This window comes from Conger conger, chromosome 14 (assembly GCF_963514075.1).
Source record: "Conger conger chromosome 14, fConCon1.1, whole genome shotgun sequence".
NCBI classification, from domain to species: Eukaryota; Metazoa; Chordata; class Actinopteri; order Anguilliformes; family Congridae; genus Conger; species Conger conger.
The window spans coordinates 20,047,512-20,070,595 of NC_083773.1; the positions used below are offsets into that span (position 1 = coordinate 20,047,512).

The 23,084-nt window shown below is 41.8% G+C and overlaps 1 protein-coding gene across 1 annotated transcript in view; it reads left to right on the top strand.

Moving 5' to 3' along the window:
- The window catches only part of epha8 (eph receptor A8), an 88,732-nt gene that overhangs the window by 23,032 nt on the left and 42,616 nt on the right, over positions 1-23,084 (top strand). Inside the window, exon 2 of the mRNA XM_061219010.1 lies at positions 7,864-7,928. Coding sequence (XP_061074994.1) covers positions 7,864-7,928 — 65 coding nt within the window. The remainder of the gene's footprint in view (positions 1-7,863; positions 7,929-23,084) is intronic.

Sequence of the window (23,084 nt, forward strand, 5' to 3'; positions counted from 1 at the left end):
CAGACAGAATGAAGATGCTCTTGCATCAGACTTCCCCAAATATGCTGTGAATTCCCAAAGACTGCCGGGAACCACCCTTGTGTGACAGATTATAGATTACTCCATCACGTTTACAAAAAAAAAAAAAAATGTTTTGATTACTTATGCAAGGCAAGGTTGTCTGACTACTCTTTTTGGGGAAAGAAAGTGGCAGAGACATGAATAATGACAGCATTCTGGGCACATCTAAACGCTGAATTCCCTTCAGAATGCCTCTGTTGTGTGAGGGCCTTTCATCCACACATCTGTGTGGCTTCCCTCCACTCTGAAAACAAAACATTTCAATTCAGTGCCCAGAACGTGTGTGTGTGTGTGTGTGTGTGTGTGCGAGTGTGCGAGAGTGCATTTGTTTGTGTCTGTATATGTATATGTGTGTGTGTGTGTGTGTGTGTGTGTGCATGTCTGTGCATTTGTGAGTGTGTGTGTGTGTGTGTGTGTATGTGCATATTTGTGTGCTGAGGGAATGCACACACAAGCTCATGGTGTGTTTGTCTGTGTGAATGTGTGCCTGCATTCATGCCTGTGTATTTTTGTGTATTTGCATGCTGAGGGAACTTCTGTGTTCCAGAACAGAGCTACAGGAGTATAGAATGATGTCCCACACATCAAGATATTTTCAGTTTTTTTTAATTTGGGAAAAGATAATTGCTGCTGGGAAATGAATCTCACCAGTAACACATCTTTTGTTTGGCTGAAGATTTTGGGAATTTCACCAGATGGCACACGGCCTTGTTTAGTTTTGCCTTTTAAAAAGTATGGAGCTTCTATACATTCTTCCAATCAGAGTCGGCAGTGAAAAGCATTTGATGTAATACCTCATTAGAATGCAATACTTTTTTTTCATTTTTTTTTTCATTAATTGTCAGCACACCATACCAAACAGTTTTTCCGTTACGCAGGCAGGTTTACTCCTGTTTGTTTGTTTCTTTAATTATTTCTATTCACAGATGAATAATTGCTCACCTTGTCTGGGAGCGCCTTTATCCTCCTCCTGTACAAGATAAATCATGTCGAGCCATAAAGCAGATGGATGGTGCTTAATTAGGAGAATTAAGGGGTGAGGTTTAAGGATTGCTCACAGGTCTAGTACTCTGTTGTACTCGAGGTGCTGTTTTCCATGGTTTTTGACATCAATATGATGGCCGATAGGCAAAAACACTAATTAATAGACAATTAAAATGTATTATGCAATTCATTAGTAGATAAGTAGATAGGTTATGTTAGTACTGTGACCTCATAAATGTACATACATAATACACATGTTAAACAGTATAGCAAAGTGCACACATTATACATACCTGTATAGAAATGTTAGCGACCTTTGACATTCATGTATGTGTATGCATCTTTATTTCATGTTGTGGTTTGTTCCCATTTTTTTCCTTCCAGAATTCACCCAAAAATCCTTAAAGATTTATTAGAATCTTGTAGCTCACAGGTGTACATTATGATCATTTCTTATAATTACCTGCAACCTTCTCTAATTAACTAATTACCTTCTCTAATTAACTGTGATCACATTTCAAAACATGCAATATATTATTTTTGTACAGTAACTTCACTCAATATTATATGATTAAATATCAATTTTTAATTATAATAAGTATTGTAATTTATTCTGGACCGGCTTAAGATCGGCTGACTGATTGATATTATCACTTAATTAGTGATCCAATAGAGCAATATTTTATCAGGAACATTCTGTAACCCACATTATAACTGCATTAACACCTTTTACATAAATAATTGAGCACACACGGTGCATGCATGAGCCTTACTATGTAGTATAGGCTGCTATTTAAAAGCTTCAACACTGATTCTGTGCAAACGTCAGCTATTAGGTCTGATTCCTTTCATAGCAAACCAGCTACTTCAGATATTTTCACTTGAAGAGTTTGTTGAAGCTGAATACGTAATGATGTTCCTTTAATTCATTGTGTTTTTCATGAATGTCTTTATAATTATAATTAGTACTTGACTGGGAATCATATTATTATTATGATTTAGACAAATTGCATATCAATTGAGTCACAAATATTCCAAGGCTTGAAATGCCACCCCTGCATTTTGTAGGTTGTAAAGATACCTCAGAGATAGGACGGCCATTTCCAATTTCCCCATAGAGATACCTAGGAATAGGTTTCTGGGTTGCCTATTCCCTAAGGCTTACGCGGAAACATATATTTTATATAATGTATTTGTCAGCATTATTTCAAATAACTGCCTCCCCAAGAAATCATCCATTGCTGTGACTTTTAAACATGTGCAGTGCGTTTTTGGGTCTTGCGGCCATTAGTTGGTTTCTAAGGTAAATGACTCCATTCATAGCATTGCTCTCAAGCAAGAAAAAAAGTGCCACTTGATGCAATGAGTGGAATTAAAGTTTAAAGAGTAATTCTAAGAGCAAACAAACAATATTTTTATTCATATTGTTTGTCATAAAAATAGAATTTTTAAAATAGACTCAGAAACTGTCTATGAATTAAGTATTTTAATTGGTTTCCAATGGAACACTCAAAGCTGCAAGACCATATTTTTGATATGGGCTATAAACTTATGTATGTACAGTATAAATAGTATGGGTCTATACACACAGTCACACACACACACACCTGTGTATGTCTACTGTACTGTATGTATTCTATACATACTGTGAGGGCTGTAAGTATTTGGACACTGGCCATTTTGAAGGGCTGTATTCCTGCATGATACCCTCCATATGGATGTACAGTACACACTCACTGAGCATTTTATTCATGCAATTATCTAATCAGCCAATCATGTGGCAGCAGTGCAACGCATAACATCATGCAGATACGGGTCAGGAGCTAATTCAATTAATGTGACTTTGACCGTGGAATGATTGTTGGTACCAGACAGGGTGATTTGAGTATCTCAGAAACTCATGGGATTTTCATGCACCACAGTCTCTAGAGTTTGCCAAGAATGGTGCAAAAAACTAAAAACATCCAGTGAGCAGAAGTTCTGTGGGCAAAAATACATTGCTAAAAAGAGAGGTCGGAGAAGGGCCAGACTGGTCAAAGCTGACGGGAAGGTGACAGTATCGCAAATAATCATTACAACAGTTGTGCAGAAAAGCAAAAAAATAAGTCTATTAAATACCTAAGTGCTCGCTGAATGACCTTTTTCAGTCTGGCAGCGTGTACAGATAAAAATGCCATGGTGTTACACAATTCCATTATTCAGGTGTCCAAAAAATTATTGTTGTTCTGGTGGCATTCATATTTCTGTCAGTTCAAAAGATTTTGTTCAACGCAAGAGACATGACAGCTTGCCTTTGCCAACTGAACTTTTTTTTTGGAGGGGGGGACAAAGAATCAAAACTATTTTTCGTCCCCATGGTGACTGCCAGGAAATAGTGTGGATATTAAAATGATTCCTTCAGGCATTGTGACTTTGGTTGGAGCCCAGTCCCGGGTAATGAAATACTCTGAGCGAGCCGGTAACACTTTAAAGTTCAAAGGAAACAGGAACTGTGATCATTAAACGGCTGTTATTGAGCACTGCCACTGGCCCGATGCCCATACACTTCCACACATCCGCCACAAATTTACTTATTGAGACATCGATTCTTAGAGAGTTTAACAGATGATTTAAAGAGCATGTAATTTTCTCAATGAATCACTGAGATCTTATGTGGGCAGGGGGCAGTTCCCCATCTTTTAGGGGGAGGATTGGGGAAATTAAATAATTTAATAATTAAATAACTTTCCAATGCTGTCGAGTGTCTAAAGACTTTGACACATTGTACTGTACAACCCAAGGTTGTGGGCACAGTGCTTAACGTCTGTGCTTCAGTGTAGACGGGCGATATTTCAGCAGAACCTCCAGAGGAACTCCAGAGTGACACTTGGTTCCCCTGCAAGGCAGCAGTCCCAGGCCAGACTCGAGTTCTGACACGCATCTTGAAACAGAAATGCATTCTGGGCCCTACAAAGCAATGAGCGAATGATCCGGAGCTCACTGCAGGGAGCGCGTTTAAACCCCTCGGTGTACACAACGTTTGCTCCTTCAACAAACAGGGCACTGTTTCCATTATCGCCTTCCAAGAAGTCTTACGACTGGCCATCAGAACCTTCTTCTGGCCTGAGTGGTTGAGCACATCCAGACTTGAATATTTTGACCTTTGACAGCTGTTGTGGAATCGGGGGGTAGAGAGGGCGGTAGAGAGTGAAAATATAAATCATCGACAGTGCCATATCTGTGCCTGCGAGTTTGCATGCAAGTTTCTCTCCACATATTTGTATTGATGTCAATGTCAATATCAGCACATTATGTAAATGGATGTAGATTGATTACCAGGGGATATAGCAGGATGATATTGCTTCTTGCCAGATAGCTGTCAGGTCGATGGTGTCTGGATGAAATGTTTCCTCGACCAGCTGAACGGGCTAAATGTTCGTCTCCGCGCTTGTGGGGGGAGTCTTTGAAAGGGTATCACAGGGAGAGCTCCTCATAAGACAGACGTCTATTCCCCGTGCGGCCCGTGGTGGAAATGTCAGGTTCCATTTCACAGTCACGCTGGGCCAGCTCTCTGCAGTGAGGCGCTATCGGATCTCAAATCTCCCGACCGCACAGCTAGCCGCCAAGTACAACTTCCCCTCTGTATTCTCACCGGGCGCGAGGCAAGACACCGAGGCAGCCGCCACGTCTCAATTAAACTTGCCGCGCGGATATTCCAGTCCATTTACATCAAATTAAGGCTTATTAAGATTGCCTGTCTGGAGAAAGATTTGGTGGAGATTGCCTCAGGGGTAGAACGTTAGCGCAGTCTCCGAGCTCCAGCACAGTATGAACGCGATCTACAAAGAACAGAAAATAAATAAAAACTTCAGTGATTTTAACCCACTTTATAAGTATACCTCATCTTCTTTTAATTGACAACACGAGTCTAATACCGCACTGATTGAGTTTAAGAATCAATATAAGACCTCAACATAACATGTGATTTCACTGAGATGAGGAGCGAAAGCTTGGTGAGTGAGTCTTTGGCCTTTTTTTTGGGAGTAAAGGAAGAGTGTCGTTGGCGGACTCGGGCAGAAAGCTTAATTACTATGACCTCTCCCATCTTGATTTTGCAGAAGGCCACTGCCTCATCTCTCCAATACTGGAGGAAGAAGTGCCCAGTGAGAGAGAGAGCAAGCGAGAGAGAGAGAGAGAGAGAGAGAGAGAGGGAGGGAAGGAGGGCGGGAGAGAGCTGGAACCATCTGTTCCCTCTTTCTGACCCACTGGCCCCTTCAGTGGTGGCTCGGGAAAATTAGCAGCGCGCGAGGCACCTCGTCTCTCTAATCCCCCTGATTAAAACACGTTCCTCTCGAGGAGACGGCGAGAATCTCCATCGGTTTTCTGCTGCGCGTGGGCCTCGGGTGTCTCACTTCACTCTCGAGTGCAATCACGGATACTTCTCGATGAGTAAATCTGGGTGCGTTCCTTTTTTTTTTTTTTTTTTTTTTTTTAAAGGCACCGAGAGTAGTTCTGTGAAACGGCTGGCCGATTCAGGCGGCTATAAATATCCACCCCGCGTACTCGGCGTGTGCCCGAGTACGACTAAACGCACTCCCCGAAAGTCTTTCAGACACTCAAGGAATTCTCACAGAAGAACCTCATTTTCAAATTAATTTCAGGTTCAAATTAAATGTGCGTGTTAGGTGAGCCGTCGAAAGCGCTGCAGAGAAAGAGCGGTCTTCGGTATCCGTTAAGCGGCTCCTGCTAATCAAAGCCGCGCGGCTGAGAGAGTTTTCTCGGGGCACGGGAGGGAGGTGGGAGTGTGAAACTCTCGCATGGATGGAAACATCAAATGACACTTGAAAGCGCAGAGTGCTCATTCATCCTGCGAGGGCAGTGGAAGAGTTGAGAAAGGCGGTCTCTCTGTGCCGAGTGGCCGGGCCTTCTCCATTCTGCGCTGCGCTCAAGTGCGTTCCACACACACAGGGCACGGTAATGGGGGTCACAGAACAGGAATCATACCTAGAAGAGTTGCAGGTTCAAATGTTAGGCTTGGCACAGATTTTACACCATTAACCTGGACGGCTTCAATGAAAAATGAGCTCGATGAATGGATTATGGATTATATTTAGCAAGAGCCTGAAAAAGGGAGCATTAAAGATTACGGATTTCATGCAAGGCGTTTTATACTATGAAGAAACAGTTATTTTTATTGCATATTGCCTTGTATGGAATCTCTCCTGCTTGCCTGTTTTTTTTCCTTTTTTTTTTTTCTTTCACGATAACGGCCCACAATGCATCTGAGTCAACCTCCTCGGTCCCAGGGCCGTTGGAAAGTGGGTCAGGTTAATGGTCCTGATTGCGGGGCGGAGTGGCACTGGGGTTCTGGAGGAAGCGGGTTTAGCAGGGGAAGCGGGGCCGCCCATCCGTCACGGGTCCCGTTCCGTCAGGTGTCAGGGAAGACGGAGGAGCCTCCGCGCCCAAGCGGGGGAGGGGTGGTGGGGGGGGGGTGAACGTGAGCGGGAGTTTATCCATTAACGAAACCTGCCGTGACACGGTCAGAGCAGCCCTGACAGGAACCGCAATGGATGGCTGGGAACTCTCATACCCCGCCGAGAACGCCGCGCGGGTCACCTTGAAGCTCGCCCGCGCGAGTTCCGGGCGTAAGCTATATCAATAAATTTGGGGAGCCATGAAGAAGTTGTCAATGTTATGGCCTGGGATGTTCCATCATCTTAAAGCCAGGCTGCAGGCGACGATCGCAGGGGCAGTCTGATGGAGCAGCTGACAGTCTACGCCTGCACTGGACGACGGAGCTGAGTGACTTATCGATCTTCCAATCAAGGACCTCAAAGCATTTGAATGGCAATCAGTCAACCAATTAAAGCCTTATCTTGTGGCATCCTTGGCCTCCTGAGAACACTAGGAACGAGTGCAGAGGCCTCGGGCTCAGTATATCTCCTTTTCTTCACACAGTCATTCTGTGCCTCGACTGTAGTGTCTGTAGGAAAACATTCAGCACGAAAGCGATTAAATACAAGGTGCATGGCAACACTGTAGTTCTACAACGGATGCCCATTAAACACAACTCAGTGGCGGATGGGTGAGCTGTGTTAAAATGATCATTCTGCTGTCTAAATGACTTCACCTGGCACAAATGCTAGGACGCCCTTTATGGTGTAAGATCACAATGGCTCGTTCTGTCATAATGAGTCATATGTCTTGATGGCCAATTCCACATAAATCGTGAAAAAAAAAAGCTTTCATCTTCATTTTGTAGAACAATATATTTGCTTTCATAATCTGCATGTCTTAATGCCAAATTCAGAGTAAAAATATAGTTTTTAAATGAGACCATTTTGAAGGGCTGTAATTCCTACATGATACCCACCATATGGGTTTACAGTATCCACTCTCTGAGCATTTTTTTAGGAACACCTGTGGACCTACTTATTCATGCAATTATCTAATCAGCCAATCATGTGGCAGCAGTGCAATGCATAAAATCATGCAGATACGGGTCAGGAGCTAATTCAGTTAATGTTCACATCAACTATCAGAATTGGAGAAATTGGAGAAAAGTGACTTTGACCGTGGAATGATTGTTGGTGCCAGACAGAGTGGTTTGCAAGATGTAAAAGTGAAAGTAACACCAGACTTGTGCATTGTTTGAAGGCTAGCCAGCTTGTCAACATTCTAATGCTGATGTAACAATCGTAATTGAAAGGAATGGAGTGCTAGAAGAAAAATTTAAAAAACATTCCAAAAAACTTGCTCTTCAAATGGTTGAAATATACTGTATATAGTGTGTGTGTGTATTGGATATGCATTTTTTGAAAGGATCCTCTGTTTTTGCAGTGAATCTCCTTGACACATCTTCAATATCAGGAGACTGGGGGTGGCTGACATATCCTGCACATGGGGTAAGAATGTTATCATCATCATCAATGCCATTGCCATGAGATTCATGACATTTCGGACACATGTACTATATTGTGGCCTGCGTGTATTAGTGTTGACGTCTGCTATAGACGAGCTCACTAAAACATTTATGTTTTTACATTAAAAATTCATCCAAATATTCAAGACATTCGCATGCACTTTAAAAAACTTCATATTCACAGGGATATGTAGATTTATTTCAGACTTATTTAATAAATACTGTCTTAATTACACATTCCATAGTATCACATATGGCACCCAAATGTGATATACAGTATAATGCAATGTTCTCTTGCTTTGTACAGTGTATGAGGCACAAGGCTACATGTTAAAGAATCTTATATATAAATAAACTAAAACAAGACTATGAATCTACATATACTTTAAGGTACATATATACAAGTAACATCATGTTGACATTTGTGTAACACACACATGTGCATGCCTACATACACACACACACTTGCCCCTTTCCCCAACTAAACTTTGAACCCAAGCCCATCCTCTTGTGTAACGCTGACACGCTATTCCACTGCTTTCAGCACTCGAAAAGGGGAGAGGGGTTGTTGTCTGTTTTCATCGGGGGAATTTACATATTCTAATGGAGAAAATGATGCATGGGGTATTGAATTAGCAGCACATGAAGTGATCTAAGCGTTGAACTGTCACAATTAGCAACACGCGGCTGTCAAATCTGAAGGCGTGATGCTCTCTCTCAGCTTGAAACGTTCTCTTGCCAGGCAACAATTATTCACTCGCCCGAAAACAGAGGGAATCATGTAATGATCACTGCTTGCCAGAATGTGTGTTTAACAGTGTCCAGATGAAGGTACATAAATGAAATGCTCTGGCCTCTCTGTAATCTAGCTGCAATATGCTTTGTGCTAACCTTTTAGCTAGCTCAAACCAGTAATTACATCTTGAAATGACATAACACAACATACTGACAAGAACACTTGCGCAACAGTGCTCACCATTTTCCTACCACCAGCGTGTAACTGACGCTTAGTTTACCTAAAAGCTAGATAGTCTCTATAGCATCGTATCAAGCCTAGTGTTGAATATCTCCAAAGTGTCTGCCTCCACTACATGACCGGGTAAGCTATTCCACACAGTGACCACTCTCTGGTTGGCTTAAACTTCCTGTTTCTGACTCGCTTCGACTTCACACTTCCTACTCATACTTCCTAATGTCTGTGCGGAATTTATCTTTTGTTAACTTCCATTTGAGCCCTAAAGTCGTATATTGGAGGGAACTTTATTTTTTTATTTACTGATACTACTTGTGGTAGGTGTTCTTTGAGAGCTGCCATGTAGCATCTAAGCTCAGTCACAATTAGGCTATGGGTAATTTTGACATTTCAATGGATGTAAACTGAATATTCAGCTAACCATGTACAAAGGAATAATCTTGCTTTCAAGGTATAAACTATAATTGGAACATAATTGGAATATGACCAGAATAACCAGAGCAAGGATCATAGTCTGAACAAAGCGTGTATGTGAACATGGTGACAAAGGAAAAGAAAAATGTTTTTCAATGTTTAATAAGTGGACTGTACCATATTTGCTACTTAAAGAATATACTAAGGAGAAATGTACACAGCATGGGACTGCCTACACCTGCCAGTCACCCGCATATTTCACAAAGCAAGATAAACTGAATGGTTCTCTAATACAGTCTGTGGCCTTTGATGAAGAATATTTGTTTTTCACTGAAGATGTTATTTACCACCTGGGAGATGGTATCCCGCCCGGGCTGTTTACAGTTTTCATAATCCAGATTACATGCTATTCAGTACTACCCAACACTGATAATTATCATTATACATTCTTAATAAAACTGTATTGTATGATTCCTCTACACTGTAGATCTTTAGTACAACACTTAAAAAAGCTCATAAATATGTTCTTATGGGTTGCCTGAAAAGAAAATGCACATTAGGTTACAATATAGACTGCTGACATGGGATTATATTTGGCAGAATCCCATATTGCAACTCTCTTGACTATTTGTAGAATAGCCTAGAACCCCTTGGCTCTTCTGCGCAGTAAAATGCGATCCAAGAATTGTTGGATCACATTAGTGCTATTTTGAAACCAAACCTGAATTGTGGTACTTGCGTTTGCTTTCATACCTGTGAAATTCAACATCAACGAGGGAGCCCAACGCTATCCTAATTTTAGCCGTGTAACTGGAAGGAAGTAAAAACTATGTACCTTTTATCATTCAAATACTGTAAGTGCTGTGCCGTTTCCAAAGCTAAACAAATGTATGCTTATCTTCCCCTCACAGCATATGTTTCTCCACTCAAGGAGCTATGTGTCCCTCTACTTTTTGGTAGACTTTCACAACAGGGACTTCTGTCAGGCACTCACCAAGCTGCCTGCTTACGTATATTCTTAAAAGGCCAGTTTCAGTTAATAATTCCACATATCACCTTTTCTCAATCATGTTATCATTCATTTGACCTTGTGCAGAAGTCTTGAGGAAACTGTTAAGAAACTATATATATATTAAATAAATGTTTGGTGTGTCTAATAGCAACACGTTTTAACTAGTCAATGAGAATTACTCATCTCAATGTTTAATCATTAATATTAATGCATCAGGTACCCCATACCTGGAATGTTTTTGTTAGCTGTGGATTGATTTTTAAATGAACCCAAATTATTATATTAATGTCTGTTTACCTTACTTGATCTCTCACTAGAGATGTTGAATGGTAATTTAGCGGGAGGGAAGATATTCATGAGGATGATAAAACCAGCGCTAAGGAGAGTGGGGGTGGCAGACTTGGTCTAATCCCTGTGCCATGTGCTGAATAAGGACTCAGACTTTATCAACGGCCAGCTGTGTAATTGCCTTATACACTTGACACAATCCAAGGCTGTCCGGACAGAAAGGGCTAAACAGATGCAAAGCAATGTACAAGCCCAGTTTATCTAACAGTATAAGCCTCCATAGCTTTCAGCAGAACAGCTGCGAACCAGCATAACTTTGCAACTAAACGGCTGCGAGACAAAATAGAAACCTAGGCATATGACTGCTCAACTGTCTCATTTCACTTCAGAAATATCTGATTGCAGTTGGAAAGTGTTCAGTTCCCCCCACAATTTAGAGACTTAGTATAATGCCATTTACAGTACCACTTCAAAAACCTTGCATTCTCAGAGTACCAAATTGAGAACTAGAACTAGAGAAATAACTACAAAAACATGCAGGTTAGCATTAACAGGGCATTACTGCAAAAGAGCATGCCTGCTCAGTCAACCTACCCTGTGTAAATAAAGGTTAATAAAAAATAAATAGACAAAATCAATACAAAAGTTTACACCTCACGTGCCTTTTTTTGGCCCACTTGTTTTACAATGTTGGGTCGCGGGGTCATACAGGGTCTAACAGCACAAAAATGAATGTTTAAAAATGACGTCTGACTGAATATAAAATATCGAACAGCATAGTCTGCAAGTTTTTAAAAGAAACAGATCTATTGCAATGTCACTGCTTTAGTCATGTTTTGTGCCTTAATTTCCTGGTTAAGAGAATCAGACCTGTGGTGTCACTAGTCACAACCTCTGACCGGACACAGATCTTACACAAGTTACCCTAGTAAAGTGGTAGTGAGCAGAAATTCAGCCCAGGGTTTTGAATTAATCTGTATTTTTTGCATCTCGGCTTGCCTTGACAGCATCTCCCTGGTTTCCGATCCAGTCCAAATATATCCAGACGCTAATTATGAAACAATCCTACACGCTGCCCCGAGAGACTCCTTCATCCTGAAACACTGACAGCTCCATTCCGGACTCGCGTCGTGTTGAGAGCCAACATGGCGACGTGTAAACTCCAGTGCGCTGCCCACTGCATGCGTATTAACAGATTAAAGAAAGTCTTTCGCCTTCTTTTTTTAATGCCCCTCGTCAGGCAATGCGCTGAAGTTATGCTGTGTGGCCACTTCTTTAGAATGCGTCCATCATTGTATGGATTTTCGCAGTTCCATTAACTCAAGGCCCACCCGCCATTGAATGCCGCATGCGATTTGAAATCCAGGCTGCCATAGAATAAATCTGTGACCGCAATGCATATAGGGAGGGAGAAATGCAGAAAAGATGACTCCGCAAATCGCATTTTCCGAGAGTGATGTTTTGGAGGGGGCTGGCTGTGCTGTCTCAGTAGGTTCCACGGTGGTTGAGACAACCTTGCAGGGCGACGGCGTTCCCCCAGGGCCTGTGATAAACCGATGTGGTAGTGGAGTGTGCCACTGGGAGGGACCTCAGGGACCGACATGGGCACTGACTGCATCAACATTAGCGATGTGCTGCTCTTGCAAGCACGTTTCTGACCAGTCTGGGTGTACAATGTCCAGGCAACATCATTTTTCCATTTTTTGTCTTTTACGCATCACAAAGCCTGCATACGAGGGAGAAGTAGAACGGCACTGTCTATAAATAAAAAGAACGGGTACCCTGATTGGTCACTGGTTCTTAAAATGTTTCATATTGGGACCCACATTAGAAACGTATTAACTTTCAGGGAGCAGTCAAATACTCCTGCCAGCGTAGTGGACACCTTCCAGGACCCACCTCATACACTTCATGGCCCATTTTGGGAGCTGACCCATAGTTTCAGAAATTCTGACACAAGTGGTGGGAGTGCTTAATGGCCACCTTTATATGTGCAGAGCAGGTTCAGATACATTTAGGGCTGGTTTCACAGATTAAACCTAGTCCTAGGATAAATTATATTTAGAATGGAGATTCAGAACTCATTTTAGCCTAGGATTAAACTCAATCAGTCTGTGAAACCAGCCCTTATTTACGCTCAATAAAATGTCGGAGCAAACAATGTGTGAAATTATTGCAAAGACTGTGTAGATGATTTTAAGGAGTTTACATCATATTTGTCTCTGATGTTTACTGTGCCCATGATTCAGTGTGCCAGTGGATTAATGCAGTGAGTCAGTAATGTATTCCCACAGATGTACAACTGATGAGGGCTGTCCATAGGCATTCACACCGGCCCACTGAGCCATCGCACTGATCGGATTTCATCATATGAAACCAGAATAAAGACCTCTGGCACAGTGTCTTTATGCTATGCCCATAGAAGATAACTCACTTGGCATGGTGGATAAAATGGTGTCTGTGGAATTAATATTTTACTCATGAAATTTAAGAAATTTGTCAAGCTGGTCATAAGCTGCTCTAGCTGGGTGTGAACTGGTCAACCACCTGCCAGTTGTTTCAAAACCTAGCTTGAGCTGGTCAGATTACATTTTTAGACATGACATTTAAGAAACTTTGGAGAATGTGAACTAATCGAAGGCTGCCTCTACCACAAGGTAATGTGGAGAAATGACTGGCAGGCATATTTGTGGAAATGGAAAGTTCATCTCTCAAATGACATGCTATTAAGTCAAAAGACCACAAAAACATTACTAAACAGGTGATCGAAGACAGGTAGAAGTCACCCTGATGACACAGAGAATGAATATTCTGGATAAATAATATCAGCAGTAGACTGTCTTTATTGAATGGCAATCAAAAAAAATATCAAACACATTAGTTTTCAAAGTGATACTACTGACAAAAGTCTCAGTCCTTGATGTTTTTTTAGAAGGCAAAAGGCTAACTAAACCCGTGTCCAATAATGAACACTTTTAAAGTCTCCACGCTGTATGTGCTAAATATTTAATATTTAATAATACATTTTCTTGCGGTAACTTGCTGCGTAAAAAGATCATATTTCAGAAAATCTACAGAGGAAGGTACAGGACATGAGTGCTCAGATATGACATGGCACCCGCTGGATTTTTACGCTTCAAACAAAGCAACACCTAAATAACACTTCCCTGGCCTCTGCTGGTGACAGAGCCGTTAATGTCACATTGACCACTCGAAATGAAGCGCTTCCCCTGTCCGATTTAGGCAGCGCCTGAGAGGAGCATTCACAAGGTTCGCCAACGGTCACATCCTGACCCCCTTTAGCATGCTGGGAATTCAGGAGAGCAGTCACTCAAGATGGGGCTAGGCAGGACCGGACAGCCTTGTCAGACGGCTTCATTATTTCGCCTGTGTGCCTCTTGTTTGCATTGACGGGTTCATTCCTGGGGCCCCCGATTGATACGGCTGACAAAACAGGTGGAAGCGCTGACAAATATGTTTTCAAAAAAAAAAAAAAAAAAAACGATGATTCTGTGATCCGACCACCCCCACCCCCTCACATCCTGCCTCCCCCTCCTCCTCATAAATCCTTCTTAGGGGCCAAAAAACACCCTCAGGAGTTGGACAGGTGCTTCATCGCAGTTGTCGCCCTTCACGCTGTCTCGATTGATAGAGATTTCGGAGGGATCATGCTGAAAATTGTTGTGACAAACTGATGACATAGTCTGGCTACTGCACACAGGCTATCTGCCAGAACAGAGCTCGCTTCCAGCACAGCAATTAGGTAGAGAGGCAGAAAGAGAGAGAGAGGGAGAGAGAGAGGGGGAGAGACTGAGACAGAGAGAGAGAGAGAGTGCGAAAGGGTAAGAGGCAAGCAAAAATAATTTTAATCCACCTTTATTGTGTCACATCACATTGTAACTAGACATCATGGGCTATTTAATGCAGAACAAACAAAATCGGAAACAGGAAACTTACAAAAAAAACCAAGTAGCCAACACAAAGCAAAACTCAAAAAATGAAAGGGAGAGAGAGACAGAAGCAAGGGATGCAAAGAGAGAGAGATTGAGTGTGTGTTACCCTAAAGTTACCCTTGTTCAATTGTTTTTACAATGTGACGCAAAACATTGACATTTTTGACACTAAGGCATAATGTAGTGTATTGCTCTAAGACCAGCAGGGGACTCTATGTTCCCCGGGTGTTAAAATTGATCTTAAAGCCGCGTTTCACCGAGGTGTTTGGTAGCCGGTCATGTCTCTCTTCACTAATGCCTCCTGCTCAGATTTCAGCACAGGCTTGCCTGTCGTGTTAATGCCTTGATTGGATTACTGAATTAATTTGGCTGTGTTACTCCTCCACAAGCACCCTCCACCCACCCCCATGCCCAGGATGTAGCTCGCTCACGGTGTAGATGTTTCACAACCTCGCGGGAGCCTTGACTGGCAACACGCAGGCGGCCATGTTTCCTTGGACAAATGTCAGATTTGCACCGTGGTGCATCTGCCTCTCTATTACCCTAAAACTCAAACCTGCAAACATATGCAGTGCATTTCAGGGGGTACAGCAGTCAGTTTTTGTACAATAATCCCCTTTAATGCCACAGTAGTCCCTTTTAATACAGAGAACTGTTCACCAGACAGTAAATGAATATCGCCTCTCTTGTGAGAAACAATATCGGTGTTCTTCTTACCGGTGCGGCAAACACACCGGAATGTGACAGGGAAACTGCAGAACCTAGCATTTCATATTTTGGACGGAAACATGAAAGGACACAACAATCCAGAATGTTGCTTGTCACATGCAGGCTAGGCTGCTGCCAGATATGATTATTCTGCTCAATTAGCGTTATCCGCGGTTCCCAGCACCACGCTGATAATCTCCTGCGTCAGAATTACGTTGTCAGTTCTTCAATTGCGTTCATCTGAGCGGAGTCGTGATCGGTGACTTTTTTTTCTCTTTTGAAGGGGGGGGGGGGGGGCTCTACACCACACCACTTCCTGCAGAATGGGCTCGGTGCAGCACAGCCAGTGGTGTAGTAGAGGAGGAACTGCAATCGGCAACCGTGCGGTTGCAGGTTTTACTCCCAAGGGTGTCAGTTCCATTTCACCCTTGAGCGAGACACTTAATTTGACTTTCAGTAACGCAGTCATATAAATCCTGGGAACGTAAGTGGCTGTGATGTTCACTAAATGTGTTATTGACAGAAATTAATTTAAGGAACACTGCTAAAAAGACACCCAGTCATGCTCCCTGAAAGTTAATCAAGTGCGTTTTACTTTGAATAATGTATGCAATGTGTATATATATATATATATATATATATATACAGTGGTGTGAAAAAGTGTTTGCCCCCTTCCTGATTTCTTATTTTTTTGCATGTTTGTCACACTTAAATGTTTCAGATCATCAAACAAATTTAAATATTAGTCAAAGACAACACAAGTAAACACAAAATGCAGTTTTTAAATGAAGGTTTTTATTATTAAGGGAGAAAAAAAATCCAAACCTACATGGCCCTGTGTGAAAAAGTGATTGCCCCCTAAACCTAATAACTGGTTGGGCCACCCTTAGCAGCAACAACTGCAATCAAGCGTTTGCGATAACCTGCAATGAGTCTCTTACAGCGCTGTGGAGGAATTTTGGCCCACTCATCTTTGCAGAATTGTAGTAATTCAGCCACATTGGAGGGTTTTCGAGCATGAACCGCCTATTGAGATGCCACAGCATCTCAATAGGATTCAGGTCAGGACTTTGACTAGGCCACTCCAAAGTCTTCATTTTGTTTTTCTTCAGCCATTCAGAGGTGGACTTGCTGGTGTGTTTTGGATCATTGTCCTGCTGCAGAACCCAAGTTCGTTTCAGCTTGAGGTCACGAACAGATGGCCGGACATTCTTCTTCAGGATTTTTTGGTAGACAGCAGAATTCATGGTTCCATTTATCACAGCATTCTTCCAGGTCCTGAAGCAGCAAAACAGCCCCAGACCATCACACTACCACCACCATATTTTACTGTTGGTATGATGTTCTTTTTCTGAAATGCGGTGTAATGGGGGACACACCTTCCAAAAACTTTTGCAACTTTTGCAACTTTTGTCTCGTCAGACCACAGAGTATTTTCCCAAAAGTCTTGGGGAACATCAAGATGTTTTCTGGCAAAATTGAGACGAGCCTTAATGTTCTTTTTGCTCAGCAGTGGTTTTAGTCTTGGAACTCTGCCATGCAGGCCATTTTTGCCCAGTCTCTTTCTTATGGTGGAGTCATGAACACTGACCTCAACTGAGGCAAGTGAGGCCTGCAGTTCTTTGGATGTTGTTGTGGGGTCTTTTGTGACCTCTTGGATGAGTCGTCACTGCGCTCTTGGGGTAATTTTGGTCGGCCGGCCACTCTTGGGAAGGTTCACCACTGTTCCATGTTTTCGCCATTTGTGGATAATGGCTCTCACTGTGGTTCGCTGGAGTCCCAAAGCTTTAGAAATGGCTTTATAACCTTTTCCAGACTGATAGATCTCAATTACTTTCTTTCTCATTTGTTCATGAATTTCTTTAGATCTCGGCATGATGAATCATTTGGTCTACTTCACTTTGTCAGGCAGGTCCTATTTAAGTGATTTCTTGATTGAGAACAGGTATGGCAGTGATCAGGCCTGGGTGTGGCTAGAGAAATTGAACTCAGGTTTGATAAACCACAGTTAAGTTATGTTTTAACAGTTCTTGCTGCTAAGGGTGGCCCAACCAGTTATTAGGTTTAGGGGGCAATCACTTTTTCACACAGGGCCATGTAGGTTTGGATTTTTTTTCTCCCTTAATTATAAAAACCTTCATTTAAAAACTGCATTTTGTGTTTACTTGTGTTGTCTTTGACTAATATTTAAATTTGTTTGATGATCTGAAACATTTAAGTGTGACAAACATGCAAAAAAAATAAGGAATCAGGAAGGGGGCAAACACTTTTTCACACCACTGTATATATATATAGATAGATATATTTGTATATTTGGGCGCATGTGTGTGTGTACGTGATTGTATGTACACACACAGAGACACAAACAGAACACATACACGCACACTCACACCTACAATAATATTCTTAAGATTTGTATTAAAAGTACTATGAAGTAATACGTGGGGGCACAAGGCGAATTTTGTCTTTTTGGCTGAGTCTCAACCACCTTTCTGCTTCGTGCTCAGTTCTCGTGTGGCAGACAGGCTATTTTCTGCCATTCCTGTGAAAACAACAACAAGGAGAAAATGTCAGAAAGACCCAGAGGGGAAGACGGTGCCAAACAGAACGCTTTGGGCATAAAGCGTGCTGAGAGATGACTCATTAAATTTAGAGTATAACGCAGTAATAAAGATACCGACTGCACAGAGAGAACCTTGCTTGCGGTGAACATGCTTCTTATGGTTAGACTGCGCAACTAATTATTTCATATAATAATAATTTGTTATTCAGCTGATGCTTTTATCGAAAGTGAGGTACAGTTGATTAAACTAAGCAGGGGACTATTCCCCCTGGAGCAATGTGGGGCTAAGGGCCTTGCTCAAGGGCCCAACAGCTGTTTGCATCTTGTCGTGGCCCATAGTCATGTACCTTAGCCACTAGGCTACAGGCTGCCCCTACAAATGGTAAAGGATACTGAGAATACCATATCATGCAGACATATGGGCAATCGTAATGATTCCTCATGTTCTGCCCTGTCTGTTACTCCACCACCTGCTCTCGTCACTAAATGGTCCGTCTTATCATTAAATGTTTCTGGCAATAATATGGCTCAATTGATTTACACTGAGATGAGAAGACTATGGGAGAGTATGATACAGATAGGATTGGGTAGAGCAGAGGGAAGAGGGAGTAGAGGGAAACAGGCATAGTTGAACCTTCTCTGTTCTGTACATCAAAGCTTTTGCAGAGAAGCTTCAAACGGTTCTGAAATGGAGAATACCCTCTTCAGCAATAACACACAGTACATCACCGTACACTGATCGCACTGTTCTACCTGAGAGGAACACCGTTTCTTATTTCATTTTTATTGCATTCTGCTAGAATTGTTGCGTTACACATACATTTACATTACAGTTATTTAGCTGGCACTATTTATTTTCCCAAAGAGACTTGCTTAGGAGCCTATCCCCTCCCAGGAACAATGGTTAAGGCTTATTATGGCTACACCGGGGCCTGAAGAACTAACCTAACAGATCTCAGTCACGCACCTTCGCCACGAGGCTATAGCCTGCCTCTTGTTCGCACTTCTTGTTTACGCCCTTGTTCAAACTCCTGCTAACACAGTCATTTGGTCATTACAGAAAGACACTTGCTCTTCAAACCTTTCTCTTCCCCCATCCCCCTTTTCCCCCTCTGCCCCTTTGTGGTCAATGGGCAATGGTACTGTCTACCAGCAATCACTGCTGCATCCTCTGCTAGTGATTCGGGATAATGCCAGCAAGCACAGGCTCTCTGCAATCTCCAGCGGCAAACAGGATGTCAGCTGCTGCTTTTTTCACAGACTTGTGGGTTTCTGATCCAATCCTTGTGGACATTTTTGTGGTAAAGTCGGTGAAACTCGGTCTAGGCATTCAAATGACGATGGCTACATTTGCTTGAAAAGTTTAAGTTTTTTTTAGTGGACTAGGACGTAGCCAGGCTATATCAGAGTAAAACCTGAGCTGTATTGGGGTTCACATACTGATTTATGTCAAAATGTCTCTGAATTGAAATTTCCCCCTCTTTAGATGTCTCGATTCCAGCTTTTGCTCACTGGCATTTCCTGGGCTAGACTGAAGCCGAGCAACCTTTCGCAACGCAAGTAGATATTGTGATTTTGACAAGATCTCTCAAGTTTGTGAAACATGAGCTAATATAATGGTCACGACAGTCAATGTAATGATCTGTGACCGAGAATCTCCAGGAGCAGGAACTTAGCCCTGTTATCTGTAAATAATTTATTTTCACGTATCGATGCAGTGCAGGAGTGTGACTGCACAGAATATCTCATCGATCTTCATACATGTTTTAGTGTATAAAGCTCTCACACCCTGAAACGTGGACACATTTTAGCAAGCAGAAAATGCCCCTCCCATCCTAATACACAATCCAGTCAACATCACAAGTCAAAGATGACAGGTGTTTTATGCCAAATGTAGCCCTTCTTTATCTGGCCTGTTTGATCTCCCCTTAATTTGATTGCTTGTCTAATTTGAAAAGTGTAACATGCCATTGCTGGTCATGCAATCATGATGAAAGGCAGAGTAAGCAGCTTTATATGCAAAAACTACCACAACATTATTATATGCTGGTTAATCCTGATGCATACACACATTAATCAAGCACTGACGGCTATACGTTTTAAAATCAAGAATCCTTAGTAGTATTTAATATATTTAATATTTTAATATTTAGTATTTAATATACTTCTTAATTCATTCTAGTATTTCCTATCCCATTAACTCAAAAGACAACTCACAGCACTTGAATTCCTTAAACTCTTTAAATGATCTGTACTAACCCAGAAATTTTGCAGAACTATAAAAATAAAATAAAAAAAATATGCATGGCTAGTATGAAATATAAAATAAAGAAAAAAGTGAAGTTTTTCAGTACAAATAATCACCTATCAGCGCATCACATATTTATCCTTAAATGTGCTTAGTGTAACTGGCCATTTATGTTGCATTTATCAAATTGATTTAAGGATAGGCCTAAAGTATTTAAATCCGGTTTAAATGAAACAACTGATATTTTATCTAGATATGTAAATGTATTACATAGACAACAAGCAGAGGTAGAAATTGTAAAATGTGAAATCCCAGCTGGCAATGCTTGTTTGTAATTTGACTGCGGTACTTAACCTGACTGGCTTCTGTAAATATCCAGCCATATAAATGGATAATGTGTAACATTTTGTCGGCGTAAATCACCCTGGAAAAGGATTCTGCAAAGCCAAAAAATAGCATCCATAAATCACCTGTATATTAGAGAGATAAAGTGGGTCGTGTTGTAAACATTTAGCAATAGCAGCTGCCATGGTGGTGAACCTTTTTTTAAATCTTTTTTTTTTAGAACAGTGAGGATACGTAGAGTAGCCTGTATAGGAACGGACACACAGTGTTGTGTGTTGTTTCAGCCTGCCAAACATGATTTATATCAACTGGGCTTCCACTGGTAAATGGACAGGACGCAGATGTGCAATTTAGTAGCCAATTAATTCTCCAAATTACTTTTAACCCTTTGGACACATTTGCATCTCCAGTATGTAGCTGAGAGACCCAGGTTTCACCCACCTAGTTTAGTTTAAAGAAGTTCAGCAACTTGTTACTCACTCATGACTTAGTCCTGGGTATTCAAGCTCTGATAGCTTTAGTAGAGACCAAAACCTGACATTGAAAGAAAATAATATTTTCACTAGACAACATCGTTTTTCACTGTAATAATAGCCCTTATCTAAAACTGAACTCTCCTTTATCTAGCTATGCTGCCCTCTTGATTTGGCTCTTTTCTGAAAATGTGCCCACTCTGGTGTTTTCTTTGAACATAAATCATTCCTGAAACACACACACCGGACAACTGCCGGTGAACACCCCGCTGTTACTAGTGGACCGCTTCATTGCAGAGTAAATCAGGATTTTTGGATGAAGCCCTTTTATGATATCTATTCAGAGCCAGCAGTCAAATGCACTGTGCTGAAGGTTAGTCGGTGTCACACTTCTGATATATTGGTCTTTGAGACTGATGAATTCCATCCATCTCTGTGTCGATTCTCCCTTTACAAGCGCTAGCTGCATACATTTTTCATTTTGAAATGTCTGCCCTTACATTCTTTAATAATTCAGACCTGTGAATACGTTTTTGTGATTTCCACCTGCGCCAACAGGGCATGGGTTAGATCTAGTAGATGTACCCATGCCTGCTGAAATCCACACTGGAGGGATTTTTCAAGGTAGCGAGGCAGTGGTGAAACGTCTAGGCATACCAACTCGCTGTAGGAAAAGATTGATTTGAACTACGTGGAAGAAGCTGAAATCCTGCAACCCTCCTCAATTAGCAGCCTTTTGTTGTTCAAGGACATGTTTAATTTCTTAAGATAAAGATTTAAGGTTGGGGTTGAGGTCAGGAGTAGACTCCCAGATCTTAATTACCACAATCAGCTATTTCTGCCACCCCAGGGGGCCCTCCTCTCGCTGAAAAGCCCAGATCTAAGAATAGTCCGGGTTCAATGTTGCCGAGTCAGAGGCGTTCTGAGGTCGAAGTCTCCCCTTTTAATTAGGCCGCCCGTTCGCATTACGTATTCTGGTGAGGCGGACACGTAAGCCACGAGGATCGGCCTCCTAACCCCATGCCTTCAGACCAGCCCCTCGCAGGTTACTGTAGCACACGCTGATATCCAGGCGTGTAGCTACCGCTGTCATGCCACAGAGCACACGCTGGCCTGGGTTCCTCCGCTCTCAGCTTCACATTCACGCGCCACTAAATTAAAGCCTTTCTTTTTTCTTCCCAGACACCGTTTGACATTAAGTTTACCCAAAACAAATGCACAACAAACTTTGTGGAAAAAAAACAAGCTAGCCCTTGCATTCAGTATTTATAAAGTATAAAGGTTGAATCCAAGTCTTTGTGCAAAAGGATGTTTGAAAAGGAGACCTAAAGAGCTACACTGAAGAGTGTTAGGGTTTACTACAGTTCAGCTCGCTTTCCTTCAGTACCTGATGTCTTTGCATTCTCAGACTGAATCTCACAGAGGTACGCTGCAAAAGCCACCAGCCGTCGGGTAGCACACAGGTATCAAACACCTGATGCCTGATACCTCCAAAATATATTTTCTGGCTCTGATAATGGAGTCTGTATCCAAATTGTGTAAGGGTCTTGTGGTTCAATGAATATTTTAAAAGGCTGTTGTCTGGACCTGTTTTTGCTACATGTTTATTTTTCTGTGGAAGAGAACCCCTTTGCAAGCCAACACAAATTTGTCTTCTTTTCTTTGACGAGTGCCGGAGCTTTTCATCTAATATACTTTCTGTGTTTATCCAGCACCTCGTCTTTGCATTTTCTAAATAGAGCTTAATTATAGTTTATATACTGGGTTACCAGTTAATATGATGAGTAGAGTAGCTAGATGAAATGATTATTATTATTTCAGGCCCAAGTAGCACATTTAACACACTGAAAGCTGACTATAATTAGAGGGTTTGTATACATTCTTTTGTGAGGTGTTGACCCTCAGACTGAAAATATGTCATAGTAGTGGCTCAAAAGCATGCACTATATTCAATTTTTTTGAGTCTAAAGAATGACTCTGTTGGGCAACCTGTAGCCTAGTGGCTGAAGGTGGACCTGGAAGGTTGGTGGTTCAAGCCCCGGTGTAGCCACGATAAGATCTGCACAGATGTTTGGACCTTAAGCAAGGCCCTTAACCCCGCATTACATAGTCTAATCAAGTGTAAGTCACTTTAGAAAAAAGTTTCAGGTAATATTATTATT